The sequence below is a fragment of the Myodes glareolus genome, chromosome 4 (genome assembly GCF_982192425.1).
Source record: "Myodes glareolus chromosome 4, mMyoGla1.1, whole genome shotgun sequence".
Lineage (NCBI taxonomy): Eukaryota > Metazoa > Chordata > Mammalia > Rodentia > Cricetidae > Myodes > Myodes glareolus.
Window position 1 is genome coordinate 77,848,987 of NC_142029.1, and position 24,465 is coordinate 77,873,451.

General features: G+C 42.7%; 1 protein-coding gene and 1 pseudogene across 12 annotated transcripts in view; one reads left to right on the forward strand and one right to left on the reverse strand.

Moving 5' to 3' along the window:
• Usp28 (ubiquitin specific peptidase 28) overlaps nucleotides 1-24,465 on the forward strand; it is a 60,367-nt gene that overhangs the window by 2,680 nt on the left and 33,222 nt on the right. For 10 of the 12 annotated variants that reach the window (XM_087905621.1, XM_087905622.1, XM_087905626.1 and 7 more), the window contains 5 exons: nucleotides 14,921-14,998; nucleotides 16,389-16,524; nucleotides 17,636-17,741; nucleotides 18,740-18,899; nucleotides 23,879-23,965. In XM_087905621.1, coding sequence (XP_087761747.1) covers nucleotides 14,921-14,998; nucleotides 16,389-16,524; nucleotides 17,636-17,741; nucleotides 18,740-18,899; nucleotides 23,879-23,965 — 567 coding nt within the window. Of the gene's footprint in view, nucleotides 1-14,605; nucleotides 14,697-14,920; nucleotides 14,999-16,388; nucleotides 16,525-17,635; nucleotides 17,742-18,739; nucleotides 18,900-23,878; nucleotides 23,966-24,465 lie in introns of those variants that run through there. The other 2 variants (XM_087905623.1, XM_087905624.1) reach the window with 2 other exon arrangements.
• Nucleotides 2,575-2,840, reverse strand: LOC125388602 (small ribosomal subunit protein bS21m pseudogene; annotated as a pseudogene).

Sequence of the window (24,465 nt, forward strand, 5' to 3'; positions counted from 1 at the left end):
TTGTAGCCCAGACTGACCTCCAGACTTTGTGAGGGAGGATGACCTTGAACTCTTGATGCTCCTGTGTCTGTCTTCTAACTGGGATTATAGGCTTGTGCCACAGAATCTTGTAATCAGAGAAATTTGAAACAGTGCTAACAATACAAGTAACAGCTAACTCACACTCTTTCTCTCTACCCTCTCCCTCTTTAGCCCAGGCTGGCCTAGAACTCTTAACTGTCCTCCTGAGTTTTGGGATTACAAACTTTTCCAATCATACCCAGGTCAAAAGTTCCAGCCTCCTCCAGTCCCCTGCTTTCCACCTTGTTTTTCACCCTGTCTTCTGTTTCCTTTGCATATGGCAGCTAGCTGGCCCTGCACTCCAAGGGATCCTTTACCTCTCTCTGCCTGCTGTAGGTACGAGTACCGGGATGACAGGGGCTCTTTTTGTCTGTCCAGCTTTTGTATGGATTCTTGGGAATCAAACTCAGGCCCTTATGCTTGTGTGGTGAGTGCTTTTACCACTGAGCCATCTCACGCACCCTTAAAAAAAAAAGATTGACTTGTTTATTTTTACTTACGTGTGTTTGTGTGTGCCTGCATGTGTTTATGTGTACCATGACTGTGCAGAGGAAGAGGGTACCAGATCTCTTAGAACTGGAGTTAGAGGTGGTTGTGAGCCAACTGATGTAGGTGCTGAGAACTCAACCTAGAGCCTCATCTGCGAGAGCAGTAAGTGCTCTTAACTTCAAAGCCATCTCCCTAACTCTCACCTTCTGAGGAGATGACAGGTTTTGTTGTGTTGTTGTTGTTGTTGTTGTATATAGCCCAAACTGGTTGGCTCCGTATCGTCATGCCTCCTCTTCTGAATTACTGGTATCTCAGCTGTGCCACCGTATCCCTTTTCCCAACCCTTTTGTTTTTTTAAGAGCGTGCATAGGCCTCACTATATAGCCCTAGCTGGCCCTGCTTTCTCACTCTGGGATTAAAGGCATATATATACCACCACACCCAGCCTCCTTATATTCTTATACTTGATGGCTTTCGCTGTTGTTTGCTCTTTCCATGCAGTCCAGGCCAGCCTTGAACTTGGAACAATTTTCTTGCTTCAGTTTCCTGAGTGCTGGAATTATCTTGTGTTTTCACTTTCCAGCAACAGAACATTTTCTGTCAGGGCAGCTTTACTCCAAACTGAGGCTTTTGTTTGCTTTGTTTGAGGTAGTCTCATAGTGTAACCAGGGCTGGCCTGGAACTTGCTGTGTAGGCCAGAGTGGCCTTGAACTTATAGAGATCTGCTTGTATCTGTCTCCCAAATGTTGGTATTAATAGGAGTGTGCCGCCATGCTTGTCTCATTTTAGTATCTTTATTTTATTTGTGTGTTTGTGGTGTTGGGATTCAAACCCCGGCTTCCAGCATGCTAGGGCAAGCCTTTTACCCCCAGCTCTGTCCCCATTCTCATTCTATTTTTTTCTTCCCTCCTACTGTGTGTGTGTGTGATTCTATTTTGAGTATTTTGAGACAGTTTCTTGGTATATAGTTTTCGAACCTTTGGTGATCTTCCTACCTCTGCGTCCCAGATACTAGCTAACACTGAGGCTGTGCCCCACCACACTCAGATCTGCCCCATGGCCTCTCTTTCCAGCCTCTCTCCACCCCCATTTTTTCTATTTGCTGTTTGATTTTGGGTTGCTTCCTATATCCCAGCCTGGCCTTGATCTTCCCACATAGTTGAGGATGCTGAGGATGACTTTGAACTTCTGATCCTTTTGCCTCTACCTCCCAAGTACTTGGATTATGGGTGTGTACCACACTTGGGTCCCCTTATTCCTGTAAAACCCTTTCTAGAACTCTTCCAGTGGCTTAAACTTTTAAAAGAGTAGTATAATTTTTTGTATTATTTTTATGGGGAGGAGGGTAGGGAGGAGCATGGGTACCCATGTAGAGGTCAGAAGACAACTTGTAGGAGTTGGTTCTCTCCTTCCAGAGTGGTTGCTAGGGATTGGGCTAGTGGTCAGACTTTGCAGCAGGTGGTGTACTTATTTCACCAGCTCCACGTCTCAGTATTCAGTTTTCTCTAATCCTCAGAGTTTGCTGATATCTAAGAGCTGTCTTAAGTTTTGTTCACGCCATTCCCCAGCATCTCATCTCTTATTTCCATGAAAAAAATTATGCTTTCTTTTATCCCCTTTGTTTCTTAGAGGTAAACTTCCACTCGTTGGTCTCACTCCAGGAGATATTTGGCAATACTTGGAGGGTTTTCTTTTGACTTAGTGTATATTTTATGTGTGTTTTGCCTATATTCATGTCTGTGTTCCATGTGCATGGAATGTTCACAGAGGCTGGAATTGGGTATCACATCCTCTGGAATTGGAGTTGTAGGTAGTTGTAAGCTGCATTGTGGGTGCTGGAATCAAACTTGTTGCTATGCAAGAGCAGCCAGTGCTCTTAACCACTGAGTCATTGCTCCAGCCCTTGGAGATATATTTTTTCTTGTTCACCCATGATTAAGTTTATTGTAAAGAAAGGTAACAGAGATTGGAGTTGGATAAGAACAGTTAGACACAGAACTAACATGGGCCTTCTATCCACAGACCTTAGCAGCCCAGCCATGAATCTGCCTGGTTCTTTTGTATCAAGAAGTTAATCTTTCGAGACATTTCCATGTTGTAAATCTCCGGCATGTTTCATAGCTCTCTCACTGGTGACAGCAGCTGCAGTGCTTCTCATAGAAGTGCTGTGTCTTTATGACTTCAGTAAGCCCATCCCTAGTGAGGATTCTGTTCAGGGTCTGTATGCACCTTCCACGTTCCCTCCTGAAACATCACAGTCCTGGCAATGAACTTCAGGTGTTTAGCCATGGCCTTGCTTTCAAATCTTCATTCTTCAGGACCTACAGACTCTATGAAGGCTGGGTCGTGGTGGCGCACACCTTTAATCCCAGTACTTGGGAGGCAGAGGCAGGTGGTCTGTGAGTTCGTAGGCCAGCCTGGTCTACAAGAGTGAGGCTCCAAAACTACTGAGAAACCTTGTCTCGAAAACCAAAAAAAAAAAAAAAAAAAAGAAAGAAAGAAATCCTCAGACCAAATGGGCTATCCTGTCTCTACAAGTCCTCAGACTGAATGCCCCTGGAGATGTTTTTAATTGTAGGGAAGGATGCTGAATTAAAAAAAAGAAATGGAAAGGAAAGGACATGACTGCTCCTAGGTATGGTAGAGGAAAAAATTTATAGATATATGTGGGAGAGCATAGTCAGAGGCAGGGATATCTAGAAGAGTCCAGAGTGGGCATGACCAGGCTGAACTATGAGAGACAGGGAAGGAGACAGGAGAGAGGGAAACCAGGTGCTGCAACCAGGAGGACAAAGGTCCGAAAGGGAAGGGTAACCAAAATGTCTGGATTATATAGAGAAGAACCTCTGGGGGAAAGGCAGACCAGCTTCTGGGCTGGAGAGTTCAGGGTATATACTACCTATACCCTGTAACAGGTAGGGACTGAGGAATGTTGGGAGAACCTGGTGGCCAGGTCCAGTTGATATGTTAAATAGGCACCTCAGCCATTTGTCCTAGACAACCCCCACAAACCTTCAGTGTCCTCCTGTTACCCAGGAGAATCATCAGCTTCTGCCCACTGGGAATTTAAACATGTAGAAGTTGGATGTCTGAACTGGCTAGTCTTACTTCTCTGCCCAGCTCTGTCACTGGCCTTGGTTGATAGATCAGAACACCAGGATGGAGTGTTGATACTGTGGAATCAGTTGTGTTGCAGGTCAGAACCAGCACCTGGACCTCCACCTTAGACTTGCTAAATCAAAGTCGGCTGTCGATTTTGGAAAGGGGTTCACTCTTATTCTAGGATTGCCAGGAACACATATAGCCCAGGCTGCCCTCAGACTCACAATTCTTCTGCCTCAGTCTCCCGAGTACTGGTTTACAGGTGTGGGCTACCACACCTGATTCATACAATTCTAGAGCTCAAACCCAAGGCTTCATTCATCATGCAAAGGCCAGCACTCTACCTTCTGAGCTGCTACATTCTTAGCCCAAATTCTGCCTTTTGATTCCATCCCTGGGGGACTCATTTGCACATTAAACTTTTAGGAGCTTAAGGATAGAATTCCCATTCAGCTGTGCATAGGAGCCCGTAATCCTGAGAGCAAAAGCAGCAGCAAACCCTCCAAACACTACCACAACATCTTCTGCTGCCCCCATGCAGGGTAGTTTCCAGGTCCACCTGCGTGTTGTTGTCCAAATGAATAGAACCTCATGATTTCATTGGCCACTTTTATCATCCTTATAACAAAACCCGCAGAGAACTAGATCTGCCTCTCCTCTCTCAGCTCTCTTCCTAGCCAGGTCTCTGCTTTAGCTCTGCCCACAGGCTCAGAACACTCACTCCTCGGCACAGCCTTCTGGCACTTTTAGTCTTTTTCTAGAACATAGGCTTAGTCTGCCCACTTCCTGTCATCATGCCACTCTCCCTGGTCACACAGAGAAGTACTGTGTCACTGTGGTGCTTGCCACATTCTTAAAGAAAATTGGAAGAGTTTAGAAATGTTGACCATTTTTGCCAGAGTGCCATTGACATTGAAAGCCCTTCTCTAAAAGCTTTGCTGAAGCAGGAGGATTGCTGTGAGTTTGATTTAAGCCTGGGCTACCTGGTAAGTTCCAAGGCAGTATTGATGACAAAGTGAGACCATTTTTCAAAAACCAAATCTTTTTTTTTCCCCAGTGACAGTATGATTAAGAGTTAATGTAAAAAAAACAAAACAAAACAAAAACTTGGAAAAAGCAGGTGAGCAGGATTAACTGGAGCTGAGAGGAGACAGGCAGGTTGCTTTCTAGATTCTAAGCAAATATGTAAGAAGTAAGCTTGCTAAAACCACACACAAATATAAGTAGAGGGGTTAGGATTTTTGTTTGTTTGTTTTTGAGGTGGGGTTTCTTTATATTGTTTTGGCTGTACTATAACTCTGTAGACCAGACTGGTCTTGAACTCAAAGCGATTCCCCTGCCTCTGCTGGCGTTATACGTGTGTATAATCACCCGGCCGGGTAAGGCTTCTTTCTGCCTCACTGTGCAAGAGAGCCCATCAATTCCATGACCCAGACACTGTATTTAAGGGGAAAGAACTGAGAATGTAGCTCATTGGACCGTGCTTGCCTAGCGTGCAGGAGGTCTTAGGCCCAACCCCCAGTCACAGAAGAAACAGCCTTAGGCAGGCAGGCCTGGGAGGAAGACTGCTGCGAGCTTGAGGCCAGCCTGGGCTAAAAAGATTCGGTCACAAAAACAAACAAACAACAACAAACCCAAAAGATAAGATTAGATAATGTGTTGAATCCAAAGTTTCTTTTCCAGGTCTAATATTTATTTTTAAAAGTTCTGGACGTGAAGAGACTAGGGAAAGTGATTTACATATATATTGGGAGTTTTTAGAAAAAAAAATAACTCATGCAAATAATAAGTTCACACTCCAAAACAAATATCAGTTTAAAGCATGATAACGAGAGATCATAAAGAAATAAAATAACAATGACAGACCAAATGTGGTGGCACACGCCTGTAATCCCAGCACTAGGGAAACTGAGGCAGAGGGACTGCTGTGAAGTCAGGGCTAGCCTGGGATACAGAAAGCCCTGCCTCAAAAGAAGTAGAAAATAAAATTCTTCTTAAAAACCTCATTTGGGCCAACAAGAGGGCTTGGCAGGTAAAGTGCTTGCTGAGCACCTCTAACAACCTGAGTTCAATCCCGGGAACCCATATGAAGGTGGAAGGAGAGAACCAACTGACCTACACAACACACACACACACACACACACACACACACACACCAAGCATGCACAAGTCTTCTTGGCAAGCCTCACATCAGGCCCCTAGCAGATGCTGATTAGGTGAAACCACTAACTGCCTGCAAACTGCTCTCCCAGGTCAGGCTCTCTACAAGCCACTACCCAACTGGCTCTGAACTTGCTGGAGCCCAGATCAGTTCACATGGCCACTTGATGATGAGAGTTTTGCAGAAGCTGTGCTTGCCACTTCCAACTCTCTCTGAGTTCTTATTAATTATGCTTCAGAGTAAATCCTTGTCCAGAACACAAACAAACAGAAAAGTACCTTTCAACTTTTTGGTTTTTTAGGATGACAGGGTTTCTCTGTGTAGCTTTAGAACCTGTCCTGGAACTCCCTAGACCAGGCTGGCCTCAAACTCACAGAGGTCTGCATGCCTCTCCCTCCTGAGTGCTGGGATTAAACTTTTTGATGCCCACCTGGTTGTAAAACACTTAAGTTTAAATTGCCATTGAACCTGCTTCTTACCTCTGAAGTCAGTATGTCTGAAAATAGAGTTTTCAGAGTGAGACATCTAGTAAGTAGTGATGCTGAGCCTGTAGCGGGCCCTTTTCTCTGGGTTATCAGTGATTTTACTACACACAGGAGCAGACTTTAGTTGGCCAAAGTGGTCACATGGCTGTAGGTGTTTCTTTATTGGCATCTTGCCAGTGCTGTCATAGTGGATGCTATGGACCTCATTTGCCAAGTGCAAAAGTATAATGCTTGGAAAGGTTGAGGTTGGTAAGAGGTGAGTCCATTGCAGTCTGGTCTGGCTTTCCACGTGGAAAGGAAGGTCAGAGTATCAGTCAAACCAACCTAAAGGAGATAGGAGTAGTACCAGCAGCATGCTACATTAACTCTAGTAGGCAGTGTAGATTTGAGTGTGCTGGGCAATAGGGGTACACCATCATCCCAGCACTCAGGCAAGGCCACCCTGTGCCCCAGAATAGGACTCTGTCCTAATTATTTTCTTTCTTTTTTTGCTTTTTTTTTTTTTTGCTTTTTGTTTTGTTTTGTTGAGACAGAGTTTCTCTGTAGCTTTGGAGCCTGTCCTAGAACTAGCTCTTGTAGAGTAGGCTGGCTTCAAACTCAGAGATCTGCCTGCCTCTGCCTCCCGAGTGCTGGGATTAAAGGTGTGCGCCACCAAAACCCGGCTATTTTCTTCTTTTAAAGTCTACAAATTTTGACTATTCTAAAAGAAAATTCCATATTATTATTCTGTCACTCTCTTTCCCCTGCCCTTAATGTCTGGCAATGCCTGCTGCTTTCTGTCTCTAGATTATCCTCGGGTGTTTCGTGTCAGTGGATTTATACAGCAGTTAGCATTTTGTGTATAGCACTGTTTGTGTTGGGTGTGTATGCTTTCAGGTGTGTGTGTGTGTGCAGAAGCTCGGATGAGCGTGTCTTTCCTTGATCACATTCACTTTTATTTTTTCCTGTTGGTATTAGTGTGTAGGGGGAGGGTATCTGCACACCACAATGTACCTGTGAAAGTCAGAGGACAACTTTGTGGAGTTTGTCTGCAAACATTTGACTAAGCCTTGTCCCATTTTCTGAGATATTCAGGGCATGTTCTACCTCCACATTGTTCCTCCATTATGTCCCTCTCATTAGCTCTGATTTGTTCAGAAGCCCTGTGACTCAGCTGTAAGGCTGCCTTTCCCTAGTCTCAACCCACTTTGAACCAGTAGTTGACTTGTGTTAAATTATGTGTTGAAATACCTTTCCCAAGGGCTGGAGGGATGGTTTGGTTATGAGCACTGGCTGCTCTTCCCAAGGACCTACATTCAATTTTCAGCACTCACAAGGCAGTTTACAACCATCTTTGGCTCCAGTTCCAGGGGTCTTATGCCTTCTTATGCCTATAGTCCTCTGTAGGCGCTGCTTGCACATGGACAACATACATCCAGCCAAAACGCTAATACACATAAAAATAATAAACAAAATATTTTTTAAAATTTAAATACCTTATCTGAGCCAGTGAGATGGCACAGCAAATGCAGGCGCTTGCTGCCACACCTAACAACCTGATCTGACTTTCATCCTTGTGACCCACATGGTGGAAGAAGAGAACCAACTCCCAGTTTGTGCCCCTACCTCCATGCATATGTGGCATAGCATTTTTACACACACACACACACACACACACACACACACACACACACACACACACATTGTCTTCCCCATGTTCCCTGCTGTGGAGCCTGCTTGTTGCCCTTCTGCCATCACATCAAGCCTGAACTCATTCTGCCTTTAAAAACCTTCATAACCCAGTACCATACCAGGAGACACCTAATAATAACATTTTACTGTGCTTAAATTTCTAAAACTGGGCATATAAACCTTATGGCTCATCTTCCTCTACTATTTTGCCCTCATAGTACATTGTTGAATGGTGTTTTTCTTAGGTTTTGTAGGTACATTCTACACAGCTGAGTGATGGCTTTGTGGTCTTCTTTCTCATATTTGGTTGGGTGTGTACTGAAAGAAATGAAGCATTTTCCTAGATCTTCTGCAGTAAGAAAGAAGCAAGGTATGTAGTATGGTAAACACTCATGCTTACAGGCGCCTGCCTGCCTGCCTGCCTGCCTTCCTTCCTTCCTTCCTTCCTTCCTAGTACAAGCCAGATAGTTACTGAAACAGGTATATTGCATCCTATTTTGATTTTTTTTGTTATCGCTGTATGACCTAGCCGAAATTGTCAATTTCTTTTGTTGGTTTGTCAAGACAGGGTTTCTCTGTGCAGCTTTGACTGTCCTGAAACTCACTCTAGTCTAGTCTAGACTGATCTCGAATGCACAAAGATCTGCCTTCCTCTGTCTCCATCACCACTGCCCAGCTGAAATTTTTATTTCATTTTTTGAAACAATGTTTTTATAGCCCAACCTGGCTTTAAGCTAGTTTTGAGCGCCTGATCTCTTGCTTCAGCCTCAAGGATTGCTGTTACACATAAGTATTCCTACACACCATTTTAAAGTTTTATGTGTTGGCTGTTTTGCCTTCATGTGTATTTGTGTACCACGTGTGTGCAGTACCTGAGGAAGCCAGAAGAGGGCATTAGATTCTCTGGAATTAACAGTCCAAAACTGCTATGTGGGTACTCAAAATTGAAACTTAGATCCTCTGGAAGAGCATTCAGTATTCTTAGCTGCTAAGTTGTATGACCTGCCCCAACTTAAAACATTTCCATTAGTGTTTATTAATGATATACAACAGTGGGTTTCATTGTGACTTTTTCATATGCATACATTTGATCATATTCACCCCCATTATCTCTCCCTCCCCTGGTTTTCTTCTGACTCCTACTGATTTCCCTTCTTGGAAACTCATCCTCCGACTTTGATGTCCCTTTGGGGACCTGGTAGGTTTAATTGCTGTTACAGGAGCATGGCTTATGGATTGTTTATAGGTGTGTGGACAACTTACCAGTGACTACACAACTGAAGGAAATGTCTTCCTCTCTCAAAAGCTATTATCTGTCCATTGGTTTTGGGAGAGGGTCCTGAGCCCCTTTTCCCTTGTTTGTTAAGACCAGTCCCTTCTATGTGATTGACCTAGAACTCATAATGTAACTCAGACTGTTCTGGAACTCATTACGTAGCTAAAGCTAGTCCCAGACCCTCAGTGGTCTTCCTGAGCAAGCAGTTACTGACTTGCTCCAACATGCTTGCCCACTTAGCTACTGCCTGCTTAGCTACACTTCTACTACCTACTCTTACATTTGCACGTTGACTGTCTGTAGGCCAAGGTGGGCTGGCCCAAACTAGTTGACTCTCCTATGACTGCCAGAATGAGCACCAGACAACTTGTAGTACATTATGCTCCTGTCTGCATGCTCAGTGTTACTCCAGCTCTGAGAGTAGCTAGATGGCAAGAATTATAAAAGGAGAGAAGAGTTAGTGCCCGGTTCCCAGAGGATCTGTCCATTCTCAGAAAAGCCAGAGTTCCACTTTATTAGCACCTTTCCCCTCATGCCTTTTTTTCTGTGTCTGTATGCTTCTGACTCCCAGCACATAGGTCCAAAATCATGTGCAAACTGTCTCCCACTCTTATAATCATAGTTAAGACTGTGAGCTGTTTTTGTTGCTCAACTGCTATTGGCTTGTTATTGACTATAGTTTCCCAGAGGGAGAAGGACTCAGTTTTGGACTTAAACATTGGTAGTATTTTACATAATTCATATAAATGACCAATTAGCCCATATCAAGATTTTCTTCTGTTCACAAAAAGCTGAGTGTCCTGTCCCCCATAATCAAGTCGTGTCATAATGACTATGTTAGGCTTCTTCCCATGAATAAATTGGAATGGCATGGAAGTGTTGCTAAAAGAAAAACAAAAATAAGTTGCTGGTCCATTCTGTTTTTGTGGAGTTTAAAGAGTTAATAGTAGTCTCAGTGAACTGTTAAGCTGGGGTACAGAGAGCTGGTTCAGGGGTACTGCTTTTACAGAAGATCTGTGTTTGGTGCCTAGCACTCTCATGGTGCATCTTAACTATTTGTAATTTCAGTGCCAGAGGTTGTGACACCCTCTTCTGACCTCCAAAGGTACTGCACCCATGTGTACAAACTACACACATTGCACATAATGAAAAATAAAAGTAAAATTAGTCAAAAGAAACACTTGGTAAGACAGCTGTTTGCTATATCCGGTATCTCAGTAAGAACTGTTGACACACACACACACACACACACACACACACACACTTCTTCAGTACTGTCATTTTTATTATTACATTTTATTAAGCATACATGTGTGGATAGATAGATGCACACACACTTGTTATTTATTGCTTGTGCTTTTTGAGACAGTCTTTCCATTAGTGCTGATTGGCCTCAGACTTATGGCATTCTTCCTGCCTAGGCCTCCTCAGTGCTGAAGTTGTGGGTATGAATCAGCACTCCCAGCTTAGTTGTGAGCTAGAGGTCCTCATAGTAGACAAGATAGGGCATCAAAACATCAGAGCAGGGAAAGGGGCATCACTGTATGAACAGATGGATTTAACGGGGTTGGGGAGATAGCTCAGTGGGTAGAGCACTTAGGATCCACACACAGTTTGATTATGGAATTCCAGTGTTTCTGAAAAGTTGCAAGGCATGTAGCCAGAAAGAGACCCTGCGTCAAACAAGGTTAACCCCACTCCTGTGGCATGCATGTGTGTGCTGGCACTTAGACATATGAGACATATGAACACAAACACAAGAGTTAGTAATTACTTTTTTTGGTGAGGGGTTTTTTAAATTGTAGTCATATTAGACCAATTACTACTTGTTACTGGACTGATAATTTAGGGATTTGTTTTGTTTAATCCCTGTAATCCTGTTTGTTGTGTATCATGAAGTGAGTTGTTTTTTGCATTAAGAGAAATCTGCCTCTTTCCCCATACCCTCAAGGGTCTGGAAATCTAGACCAGAGAGGAGGCAAAAAGACAGCAAAGTCCCAGCTTGGAGAAGAGGAGGTGGGCACAAAGTCCCATCCCTAATCAAGAAGCTGTTTGTAATTGATACCCTCTGGGAGAGGGAAAATCTGTCTTTTCCAGTGGAGTGACCATGGGTGTATCAACCACACTCCAGGGTAGGCTCCTTGCTGCTGAGTAGTTGACCAACACAAACTGGACTCCATGTTTGTTTGTTTTTGTGTGTGTGCTTCTTTTGTTATGGTTTGGTGGTTTTGTTTTGTTTCTTTTTTTGAGACAGGGAATATGAAGTTAGTTGGGTGGGGAGGGAAGTGGGGAGGAACTGGGAGGGCAAAGAATATGATCAAAGCATATTGTATGAAAATTTTTAAAAATAAGTAAGAGAAATCTCTCTGGTTGGTTCTGTCACCATGTGGCTGAGCCTGGGTGGCAGCTAGCCTTGGAGATGGGTTGGGTCTGTCTCTCTTTACTGCCTCTGGGCAGGAAAAGAGAAGGCATGTTTTGTGAAAACAGTGGAAATTTAGTCAAGGAAATGCGAGCCTGTTGGTTCTTGTCATCATTTAACTTCTTCAGGACAGAGCACAGGCTTTGTCTTGTCTGCATGAGAGTGTGTGCTTTCTGTGGAGTGCTGTAGTTAGACTGAGTTAACATTAAAATCCGCTTTCTGTGAAGTGCCAGAGAGACAGTGAGTGGGGATACTGTGGAAGCATGATGACTTGATTTGCCATTGTAAAAATAAACTCTTGTGCTGGAGGTGGTGGCGCACGCCTTTAATCCCAGCAGCGCTCAGGAGGCAGAGGCAGGTGGATCTCTGAGTTTGAGGCCAGTCTGGTTTACAGAGTGAGTTCCAGGACAGCCAAAATACAGAGAAACCCTATCAGGAAAAACAAACAAATAAATACATAAGTTTTTTGTTTTTGTTTTCGTTTTTTTTTTTTTTTTTGTAATTCTTTTGTAATTCTGTTGTTTTGGTTTTTTAAACAGGCTTTGCTGGCCTCTAATTTGCAGAAATCTTCTGCCTCTGTCTCCCAAGTACTGGGGTTCAAGTTACAAGCCATCACACCTACCCTTGTAAAATTAACATTCAAGGGACTAGAGAGATGGTTCAGTGGTTAAGAGCAATGGCTTCTCTTTTAGAGGTCCCAGGTTCAGTTTCAGAACCAAATAGAAGCTCACACTGTTTAACTCCATTTCCAAGTGACCTAATCCTTCTTCTGACCTCCCTAGGCACCAGGCATGGACATACAGAAATGTAGGCCAAAACACCTGTACACAAAAAGTAAAACATCTACAAATTAATATATAATGCTTGGGACTGGCAATGAACCTTGGTTGGTAGAATGCTTGTATAGTTTTCATGAAGCTCTGGGCTCAATCCCACTGTCAGATTGTTATGAATAACCAGTCAAGTTGCACCCACTGTTGCTCCCCACATCATTTACCAGGTATTTAAATGACTTTTAAAAGATTGCGTTGTGATTTAGCATAAAGACAAAAGAGAAAAGCAAACAAAACTTGTGTGTGAAGGAGTAAGAGGGAAGCAGGCCCAGGGAGTGTGTGTTCGACTTCCTGTGAGACAAAGCACTTAACACTGGAGGAGCAACCTGCGGTGTGAAATTCTCAGTCAACACTACAATCAAATGCTCTATGTTCCAGAAACTAGAAAGGTGCCAGGAGTGTATTCATCCATGTTTAGTTTTGTTGCTGAGAAACATGCAAAAGAATTGCCTGTTGAATGCCAGGAAATGCACCTGGAATTGCTGGTTCCTCGGTATAAGTGAGAATGTTTCAGCTGCAAGAGGCTGGATGGAGTAAGTGACTGGGGCTGTCACTAGGCCCTGGCATAGTTCCAGTGGTAGCAGATTTTTCTTCGAGTAACTGATGGCACCTCTGAGTCAGTCAAACGCACAGTATTGACCCTCCTACTTCTCCATGATAGTCTTTTACAACACATTGTCCTGAGTAATCAGCTCCTGATAGTATAAAGGCTAGCAAATATTTAAAAATAGAAGTTTATTACCATGCAAAGTTCAAGGTCAAAATCCAGGAAAGAAGTTTGCATTAAGAGGGCATTTGCTCCAGTGTTTTGTCTCCTTAGAGGCGCTGGTGGTGAGCACACCTCAGCAATCACTTTGTACATTATTTTTTACACGGTTTGTTAGGAGGGTAAGGGAGGGAAATCAGCATCATGTGGTGCTTGCCGGATGTTGAGAACAGCACAGGGCTACATGTAGGTGGTGCACGTTAGCCAGTATTTCTTGCTGAAACTGTTTCTTTGTCTATGTATGGAGCTGGTTGATGACATTCAGAGCAATTCCAGATGAAGTTGTGTTACTGGGGTCTGTCTGTCATTTCCACCTTTGTTCTAGTTTGATACTATCAGGCTCCTCATGTCCCCTCCATTCTTCACGACTTTGGGGGTATGTTGATTTTGGTTTTCCAGAAAATTTTGTAGGCTCCAGATTTTTTTAACATGGTGAAATTTTTTTTAACGTGGTGAAATCAAATGGAATTAGAATTTATATGGAAGGATATTAATGCCTTTTTTTTTAAAGCTTACATTTTCTGTATTTTACCAAACCTAAATCTCAGCCCCTCTGGCCTGATAATCAGCCCATTTCTGGTGACTGAGATTATTAAGACTCACATAATATTGAAGACTGCTGTCTCAGTGGAACGATTCCTTTCCCGCTTCTGACCAGAGAAAGGCTCTTACCCCTTTCCAGGCCTGGGGAGGGCTGTTCGATCAGTTGCTTCTAGTTGTGGCACTTCTGTGTGGCCAGCGGCCCTCAGCTGTTGAAGACACAGGATACGGTTTCGGTTACAGCTGGCAGTGAATGGTAAATGGAGGCTGTCTCAGCCATTACTGACTGAACTTCATGGTGAAGTCTGCAGTTTTAAGTTAGAACTTAATCCTGGCAGTTTTAGTATGGAATAATTAGATTGTTGCTTACTGGAATAATCTATAACTATTTTTGTTTCAATGTTAGCTAAAAGACCGTGTGTCTCTTGTTGACCGACCAGTTGTTTCAGCTGAGCTGTCCTTGTCTCTAGCTGTTTTGTATTGGCTTTGACTGCCAAACAGGATGGTAGGGTGAACACTTAAGGCTGAGAAAGGGTTTTAGTATTATCTGTGTAGCTGATGTTAAGTTTTTCCATGGTTCAGGTTAATGGAAGCATTCATTCCATAGCTCATCCTTCTGGAACTATATGCCTTATTTGATAATTCAGAAAGTACTAGCTTTAGCTATGCTTCCTTTTTATGTTAGTGAGTGGTACCAGCCATTTGTTAATTATAGAGTAAGAAGCTTATTGTCAGTGAAAAATGACACACACAAATGGCATCCACAGTAAAGCTTAAAATAGCTCATCCTCACATCCATGCAGATTCCCTGGACTCCTTCTATGACCTACTGATGCACTGTCCAGAGAGGAAAGCCCAAGGCTCCTTAAGGCTGGCCGGTTACGACTGACGTAGGTACTTGGAGTTTTCTGTTGAGTCATATTTCTCTCGTAACTGCCCAAAGTATTTCCTATGACAGAATGCAGATTCTGCATTTTAGAGCGTGTCTGACTATCAGTAACCTACTACATGGACCTTTTCATTGCTTTAGAACGACAATTGCAAGTCTTGGGCTTTTCTGTCCAAGAGGTACCCATGTCTGCTTTCTGACTATATCTGATTTTGTTTTTCAAAAACAGAGCTGCCAGATGCTGTTAAATCAACTGCGAGAAATCACAGGCATCCAGGATCCTTCCTTCCTTCATGAAGCATTAAAGGTTGGTTTCTCGTCCCGGTTTAGCTGACAGGCGCTGAAGCAGTTTCCTCACAGGTGTGTCAGGTCAGGCTATTTTTATACCAGACCAGAACATAGGAAGAGTCCTGCGGGTCAGGTAAGGCTAGTTTGCTCCACAGAGAAACTTCAAGAAGATGGTGGGAACTTACAGTTGGGGAAGCCAGTAGAAATCCATCATCCATGTACTTTGTATAGACCTTATATGGATCCTGTGTGCAGCCCTAAAACCAAAGAATATTCCAGCAGAGAAATCGGCCGCTCTTCGGGCATGACGGTATTATTCTTGAGCATTGTTGGTTATAATTTATAAAGATACATTCTTTTTTTTTTCAACTGCCTCCAATCTTTATTAAATAAATTGTGTGATCTTATTAAACACACAAGGCCCAACAATAAGGAGGTGAACAAGGAAAAGGAAAGGTCTGAGCAGGGAAAGGAAGCAGAGTAAGGATCCATGGCTTTTGGGGACCCTAGTGTATTTGGATGCAAAGTTTCCTAGGCCTGGATATAGGCCTTGGATTTCCCACAGGGCAGGGAATCCTGCCCTCTCTTAAGGAGAGGGGGAGGGAGGAGGGTGAATGGGGGAGCAGGAGGGGAATGGGAGGAGGGGAAGAAGTGTAAACTTTTGAATGGAAAAAAAAAACTTGAAGTAAAAAAACAACAACAGCAACAACAACAAAAAGAATCCGTAAGCCTGTCCACAGGGGGTTGTCCCGAAGGTCTTGCCATCTCTTCTCTAGGTCTCATCAGGATAAGTGACAGCATCCACATTTTCAACTCTCTGGATAGAACTCCTCAGCACTCATAAAGATACATTCTTAATGTTACCCAAGGAAATGGTAACACACCTAGTTTCAGACTAGCCAGCAGGTTCCAGCAGTGTAGCTAAAGCATGACTGGCTGTGACTGGATAGTGTTGAGGGCAAGCAGTGAGTGGAAGGTTCAGGTCTTCAGTCTAGTATTGTACCTTTTAGAATATTTTCTGGTAAGAAGTTCAAAACAGATATGTCACCTTTATAAAATATGGTGGCTGCTCATGACTTTACTGTCCAGGCTGACTTACCACCTGTGTTGGCTCCAAACCCCCTTTTGTGACTCACTGTGCCTTAACTGGTCTGTGGAGTTAGGTTCCTGGAGCAGTGACTGCACCGTCCAACAAGGCTGTGATTTGCCTTGAGTCTTGTCTTGTCACTAGGGCTTCCTACACCTCCAGGTGGATCAGGCTTCCTGCCTCCATTTTCTTACTCTGCTGACTGCCCCAGCGCTAGGGTAGGCTTACTCCATAGTAGTAAAAGAGTAACACCATATACTGCCCACTGTTAATTCTTCAATACTTTTCTTTTGGAACTTGTTATTATTTTTCTTCCTTTTAGGCCAGTAATGGTGACATCACCCAGGCTGTCAGCCTTCTCACTGACCAAAGAGTTAAGGAGCCCAGTCATGACACGACTGCTACAGAATCGTCTGAAGGTGAAGGGAGCAGCGCTACCAGCAGAGAACTGTTAGCAAGTAGGTCTCGCCTGTTGTGATCCTTCTCTGTATTAACAGAAGACAGTGCCTGTGGCTCCTCATTCATCACACTGACCCTTTGACTAGTCACTGAGCCGTCGCTGAGAGCCGGGCCTGAGTTCAAGCTTTTCAAATGGCTCCTTTCTTATTATTTCACTGTGTAGCCCAGGCTGGATGTAAATGTTTTTTTCTCCTTGACTAGTTTTAGTATGTCTATACTAGGTCATAGGTCAACTTCATAAAACGTCCTCAACTCACTATAGAAAGTAGTTGACTATCCTTTGCTAGGATATTTTATATGTAGCTGATGTTTTACAATGATAAAAGTTATTAACCTGCAGATAATGGAATATATTTTTAGATTTGTTGAATATTAATGAATTTTAGTGTGTGTGTGTGTGTGTGTGTGTGTGTGTGTACGTGCATGTCTGTGTGTATGTGTAGGCCAGAGGTTTGCTTCAGGTGTCTTCGTTTATCACATTCCATCTTATTTATTTTTAAAATTCTGTTTATTTTTTATGTATATGAGTGTTTTACTTGTGTTTCTATAAGTGCATTACATGCTTGCCTCAGGCCAAAAGAGGGTGTTGGATCCCTGGAACTGAAGTTACAGATGGTTGTAAGCTCCCGTGTGGGTGCTGGGTCCTGTGCAGGAGCAACAGGTCCTCTTAGCTGCTGAGCTCCAGCCCTTCCACCTCACTTAGTTTTTGAGTCAGGACTGGTCACTGAATTTGGGCTCACGAAGTCCTTTTGGAATTTTACTTTCTTTGCCTCCCAGGGCTGAGACTGTAGGCATGTGCTTATTAGCATGTGTATCTTTTTCCATGGATACTGGAATCCGAGCTCAGGTCTTTATACTTAAGCAGCAAGCACTAAGCAGTGATCCATCTCCCCAGCCTCTGGTGCACTGGAGTTTAGTAGCTTGCTTCTGAGCTGTTAGGGAGGATAAGATTACAATACAGCGATAAGTTGTTCATTTGACTTAGAGACAATTTCAGGATTGTGTACAGAGGAGCCTCTGTGGTGAGAACTAGGGATTGGATATGGTTTAGAAAATGTTTTTACCTTTTCTTTCTGCATACAAACTAATCACATTTCTATTTCCTAACAGAAGTGATAGACCTTACTCATGACAACAAAGATGACCTTCAGGCAGCCATTGCCTTGAGTCTGCTGGAGTCTCCTAAGATTCAAACTGATGGCAGAGATCTTAATAGGTTGTTGCTTTAATTTGTGATCTTTGTTCCCTGTGGTTGCTTTGTTTTTTGTTCTTGGAAAGCTACTCAGAGGTCATTCTGTTCCTTTATTGCACCAAGATAAAGTTTCTTTAAGGAGTAATTTTAGCTTATTATTCAACCCCCCCCCCTTTTCCCGTCTGTCTTTCTCTTTTTCTGTCTTTTGTTTGTTTGTTTGTTTGTTTGTTTTGTTGAGGAGCAGTGTCTCAGATTGGCCTGGAACTTGTGACCCTTCTCCCCCATCCTCCAGAGTGCTGGAATTCTAGTTGTGTGCCACCACTCTGGCTTTTAATACACTTTGAAAAGCCGAGCATGGGGGATTTTTAACACGGTCTGTAGTCTTTGAGTAGACGCCTTCAGAATTTTGTTGGTCCCAGTTACTAGGGAAAAACAACAACCTAGCCTAAGTACCTGATTAATATAGCCTCTGACAGGCTGAGGGCTATACTGTTGTCTCAGGTGAGCAGAGGGTATGATGTTAGAATTGGTACTAATACTGTACTTGTGTAGTTCACAGACATCCACTTCCAGCTGTGGCTTCTTTTGATTTCTGGACTTGTCTCCTAACACCTCTTGAGTTTCTCTTTTAGAGAAACATAGACTAGAGGATTTTGTGCGAGGCAGTTTGGAGGCTCCTAGCTTTTACATAGTGCCTCTTTTCCTTTCCCCCTTTCACTGACAAGCCCTTTGATAGGATAGCGTGGTTGAGTGAAAACCTTTAATGTGGTAGATGTGAATAGCCTTGAATTTCAACTCATTTTCATTGTGGATCTTACTAGAAATAGTATCTGTTATGGAAGGGCTTAAATGTGTTTAAACCACAATTTTCACTTACAGTATAGCTGTAGAACTGTTATGTAGCCAATGGTTATTCTGATATTTGGATCATCTGTGCAAAATTGCCAGTGTCCTGTGTATAGTAAATAATTCTTTAAACTGCTTTTCTTTTTCTTTTGGTATGTGGTGTTGGCATGCTACAGAATGCATGAGGCAAACTCTGCAGAAACTAAGCGCTCAAAGCGAAAACGTTGTGAAGTTTGGGGAGAAAACCACAATCCCAATAACTGGAGGAGAGTGGATGATTGGCCAGTTGGGCTGAAAAATGTTGGCAACACATGCTGGTTCAGTGCTGTTATTCAGGTATGGTGTCTTTAAGAGACAGCTGCTTTCTTCTGGATATTCTTAATTAGCTAAAATGAAAGATGTGAAGTTGACTTCTGAAAGTTAAAACAAGACTAGCTAGATAGTTCACTGGGTAGAGACACTTGCTGTAAGCCCAGAGACATGAGTTTGATCAAGGCCTCACTTGGTGGGAGAAATGAACTAACTCCTGCAAGTTATCTGATCTCTACTCAGCATGTGCATGTAAGGACACACTATAGTTACTTTTGTATATTTTGGATTGAGAATTTATGATGTCTAAACTGGGAAGTACTGAAATATAAATATATTAAGTGTTTAGGGTCAACAATGAATACTGTTCAGGGTAGCCTGAAGTAGAGGCATGGCAGATAAGGTATCCTGGAAAGAGAGAAGTAAAAATACTCTTTTTCATTATGTAACTCAGGCTGGCCTCAAATTTGTGATTCTTTTGCCTATTCCTCCCAAGTGCTGAGATTATAGGCATGCACCACTATTATAGGAATGTACCACTATGCAGACTATATGCGTGAATTCAGTATAAGTACACACACATCCACCCATCTACTCCAGGGTGTTTTGTGTGCTAAACAAGAACTCTTTATCACCGAGCCACATCCTCAACTCTGTGAAAACACTCTTGGAGTGGATGAAATCTATAGGACTTGATGAATGATACCTGCAAGAGAGAAATGAGAAAGATTGCAAGGTCCATCTGGAGTATCCCAAGAGGAATAATTTGTGTGTGCCAGAAGTTGCCAGTAAGGCTGTAGCTGTGCTGAATTCAAGATGCTTATGCTTTACACTTATATGAGACATTACATGGGAGTTAACTGTATGCATTTCTAGTTCAGAAAAGAGTCAAAGTAAAGCCAAGCAGGTGGGTGGCTTTCCTTAGAGAGAAGTGCTATCAAGAAGTATTTTCCAGGACTGGAGTTCTGAGCACTTGTTAGTCTTGCAGAGGACCTTGGGTTTGGTTTCCAGTACTTTCATGGTGACTCATAGCCTTCCCTAACTCCAGTTGCAGGGGATGCAGTGCCTCTTCTAAACTCCATGGGCATCGGGCATACATGTGGTACACATATATTATATGCAAACAAGACACTAATGCATATAAAACAAAATACACTTTAAAAAAAAAAGTATTTCCCAGGCATCATAAGCTTCATGTGGCCGGTGTCGTTCCCTCTCCCTTACTGCAGGCGTGTTTATTAAATGGTTCAGTGGCATCCAGCCTACTGCTCAAAAGCCAAAACACTTCAAAGTACACTTGGTTTACTCTGTGCCTGACTCTGATTAGGACCCAGGAAACAACAGTGACTAAAACAAAGCCCATATTCTCCTGGAGTCTACTTTAAAACAGTGGAGTGGTCAGTCAACAGAATCAGGTAGTGATAAATGCTACAAAGACATTGTGGGGGAGGGTGGGAGAAGGGGCTGCTGCTTCTGTTGGTCAGTCAGTGATGGCTTGACCAGTAAGGAGGGACGTGAAGGTGACTAGGGTTTGGGTCATATAGTTACATACAGAACATTTGTGAGTAAAAGCTAGAAAATATATAACCCATGTGAGAGAGCAAAGCTGCTAGTACTGACTGGATAAGAATGGAGAATAGGGGTAGGTGTTGGGGAGAGCTGACTCTTGCAAGTTAATCCTCTGACTTTCACACATTTGATGTGTGTGCTGCTTCCAGTAAATACATACTGAAATGAAAAGTAAAGGGGGTTGGAGAAATGGCTCAGTGGTTAAGAGCACTGACTGCTCTTCCAGAGGACCTGGGTTCAATTCCCAGCACCCACATGGCAGCTCACAACTGTCTGAAGATCCAGTTGCAGGGGATCTGACACCTTTACACCAATGCACATAAAATAGAAAGAAATGAAAAGCAAAGTGTATGTAGTAGGGAGCAAAGCAGGCAAGGTGGCACAAATCTGTTATCAGCACTTTGGAAGCTGGGGCAAGAAGATTGCTGCAAGTCTAAGTCCAGCCTGGGCTTCGTAGTGCATTTCAAGACCTGTGAGACCCTGTCATAAAAAAATAGGGAAAAAGTTAAAAGATGTAGGAAGGTAGAACTAGGACTCTGTCAGCAGTCAGTTACTTCCTACATCTGTCTTATGTATGTGTGGAGACAGACACACATTGAATTCATGATGCCCTTAACCTTTACTTGTGTAAGAGATACTGAACAAGCTTATGTTTTCTTTATGCACTGCTTTCAGCCACTTTTTTTTTTTGAAAAGTTGGTGAAAGAACAGATAGATTTTGGAATAGTTTTTGAAGGTTATAGGAAAACTAGTTGACAATAGGATACCATATTCAAAATCCCCAAAACTTGAGTGTTTCGGACTTTGGAATTAGGGGCATTCATCTGACAGCATTTATGTAAACATTCTAAAGTTGGAAAGACCACAGTCTGGCCCTGACCTTTGGGTTACTAAGGTACGAAATGAAAGAATAGAGGGCCAGTTTGAGGTTTAAGGTGGGTAACTGAGAGCCGTGTATGGGTACACACCTGCGGTTCCAGGACTTAGGAAGTTAAAGCAAAAGGCTCAAGAATCTGAGACTAGCCTGAACTACATATTGATCCCTTTTAAAATGAACATACACACACACACACACACACACACACACACACACACAGGACAGAATAAAACTGCTGTGCTTACAACTCAGATAATAAGTGAGTATTACAGGGACTCAGCAGTTAAATACACTGTACAGTTATGAGCACCAGACTTTGGATTCCTTGTAACAGACCAGACAAGACATCTAGCACATGCCTATAACCCCAGCTTCAAGTGGGTGGAGATAGGAGATCATGGGGCTGACTTCCAGCTGAGCTTAGAAACCATGCAAGGTTCCAGGAGAGCCCCTGAGTCTGGAGAATATGTAGAGGATGATGGATAAGGACATCTAATACTTTTAATGGCCCCTGAGTGTGCACTGGGACACACAACACATGTGCAGGTCTTTTTTATAATATTATAAAATCCTTGTGCTGTTGAGTCCTGTCTGCCATCACCTCTGCCCCCACAGAGCTAGACATACATGTATATACCTTAAACAAGGTATTTGTTTTATTTTCTTAATTTAACAAATGGAACTATATACCTCTGTAACAAAAAGGGGAGATGATGTGGGATGTCTTTGTGTATTTGTTTTTATTGGTTATTGAATGAAGCTGTTTTGGCTAATGGCTTAGCAGAGTAAAACCAGGCAGGAATCTGAACAGAAATGAAGAATAGGTGGAGTCAGGGAGATGCCACTTAGTGCCACACTAGTAAGTCACAGCCTTGTGGCAATACACAGATTAATAGAAATGGGTTGACTTAGGACTTAGGAGTTAGAGCTCGCCAGTAAGAAGACATTGCCAAACAATTATAACTGATAATAGGCCTCAGAGTAAGTATTTCATAGGAGGCTTTGGAAACAGGCAGACAGAGAAAACTGATCCAGAGGGACCAATGGGGTGGAGAATACTTCTAGCTACATTGATTGACTGAGGCAGAATTTTGCTAAGCAGCCCAGACTGGTCCTGAAACTCATTGTAGCTAGCTTTGATCATGAGGCAGGCCTTCTGATTGAGAGTCCTGGATGCTGAGATTATAGGCCCAAGTTTCCATGCCCAGCTTCTGTCTCACACAAAGAGTATATTTCTGAGATTGTTCGTGTTGATGCACATATTTGTGTCAGTTTTCCTACTGCTTAGTAGGTAAATTATGGATGTATTTCTACATCATTTAAAATTTTGTGTGTGTGTATGTGTCTGCATATGCATACCTTGTGCATATGATGCTCAAGGAACCAGAAAGAGAGTGTTATATTCTCTGTAGCTGTAGTTACAGGCGGTTATGAGACATCCTTTCCGGGTGCCAAGAACCAAACTCCAATTCTTTGCGGGAGCAGCAAGTGCTCTTAACTTCAAGTGCTCTTAACTCCAGCTTCTACAATATCTGGTTTTGGGGATTATTTTTTTGTTTTTCTTTTCCTTTCCTTTCCTTTCCTTTCTTTTTGTTTTTGGCTTTTGAGACAGGGTTTCTCTGTAACAGATCTAACTGTTCTAGAACTCGAGATGTGGACCAGCCTGGCCTGGAACTCACAGAGATCCTCCTCTCTCTGTCTCCTGAGTGCTGGGATTAAGGGCATGTGCTACCACTGCCCACCTATAGTATCATTTTAATGATACATAATTTTCTAAATTTTCTATTACTAATGTTTATATGTATTAATCTAGTATTGTTTATTCCTCTTTTTAGGTTTTCTTTGTTTTGTTTTTTACTTAAAGAATTAATGCTTATTATTTTTGTGTATAATCATTTTCTTATGAGAAGAATTTCTAGGTTGACAGTTATGATACTATAAAAATGAAAGAAAATGTTAATTTATTTAGAGACAGGATTGATTTCACTGTGTAATGATTGGCCTGAAATTTGCCTTGTATACCAGGATGGCCTTGAACTCACTGTATTCCTTTTTCCTCAGCTTCCTGAGCATTGGGGTTATATGCTGAACTACCATGCCTGACTTTGAAATCTGCACCTATAATTATAGTGCAGAATATAATTACATATAATTACTATATAATTATCTAGTCCTAACAGTCAGAAGGCTGAGGCAAGACGATCAGGAGTTTAAGACCATCCTTGGCTATATAGGGTAAGGTCAGCCTAAATTATCTAATAAGGCCCTGTTAGATAATTAAAAACAAACACAGTAATCAAAACAAAACTGTAATTGTTTTGAAAGTGGCTGAGAAGGGCTGGAGAATTGGCTCAGGGGTTAAGAGCACTGACTGCTCTTCCAGAGGTCCTGAGTTCAATTCCCAGTAACCACATGGTGGCTCACAGCCATCTGTAATGAGAGATCTGGTGCCCTCTTCTGTCCTGCAGCAGACATGCAGACAGAATACTGTATACATAATTAATAAATAAATCTTTTTTAAAAAAATGAAAGTGGCTGAGAATGACTTTCTTTCTCTCAGTCTCTCTTTCAGTTGCCTGAGTTCCGAAGACTTGTTCTTAGCTATAGTCTACCACAGAACATACTTGAAAACTGTCGAAGTCACACTGTAAGTTGGCACGGAGGCAAAGTTTGTATGTTGCTGGGTCAGATGTGCTGTGATGGGCTTTGGCTTGTGCTGATACTTGTTTCGTTGTTAGGCACTCTCCTCCCTCTTTTGGATGAGAAGTAGGGGCTTATGAAGGTATCCAGTTAAGTAGGAATAAAATTAGGAAAGCAGTCTCAACAGCAGTGAGACACCATTCTGACCTGAGTGCTGTGCTGCTTGGGGACACTCAGAACCTCTGTGATTCAGGTGGTGTCCTCTCTTCTGCCAGTGGTTGCTGAGGTCAAGGGATGCAGAGCATCCTGAGGAAGAAGCCTGGACCTTCTTAGAGACTTCAGTGTGCACTCTGACTGCATCCTTCTTGTCACCGTGCTGTAGTGCATTCTCTTTTGGTCGTGGGCAGCTCCAATAAGAGAGCATCTGTCTTCTCCATAGCATGGCCCCTGGCCCCTGGCTTCTTACTCTTTGTTCTAGAGTAACACCTTGATGTTTTTATCTGGTCC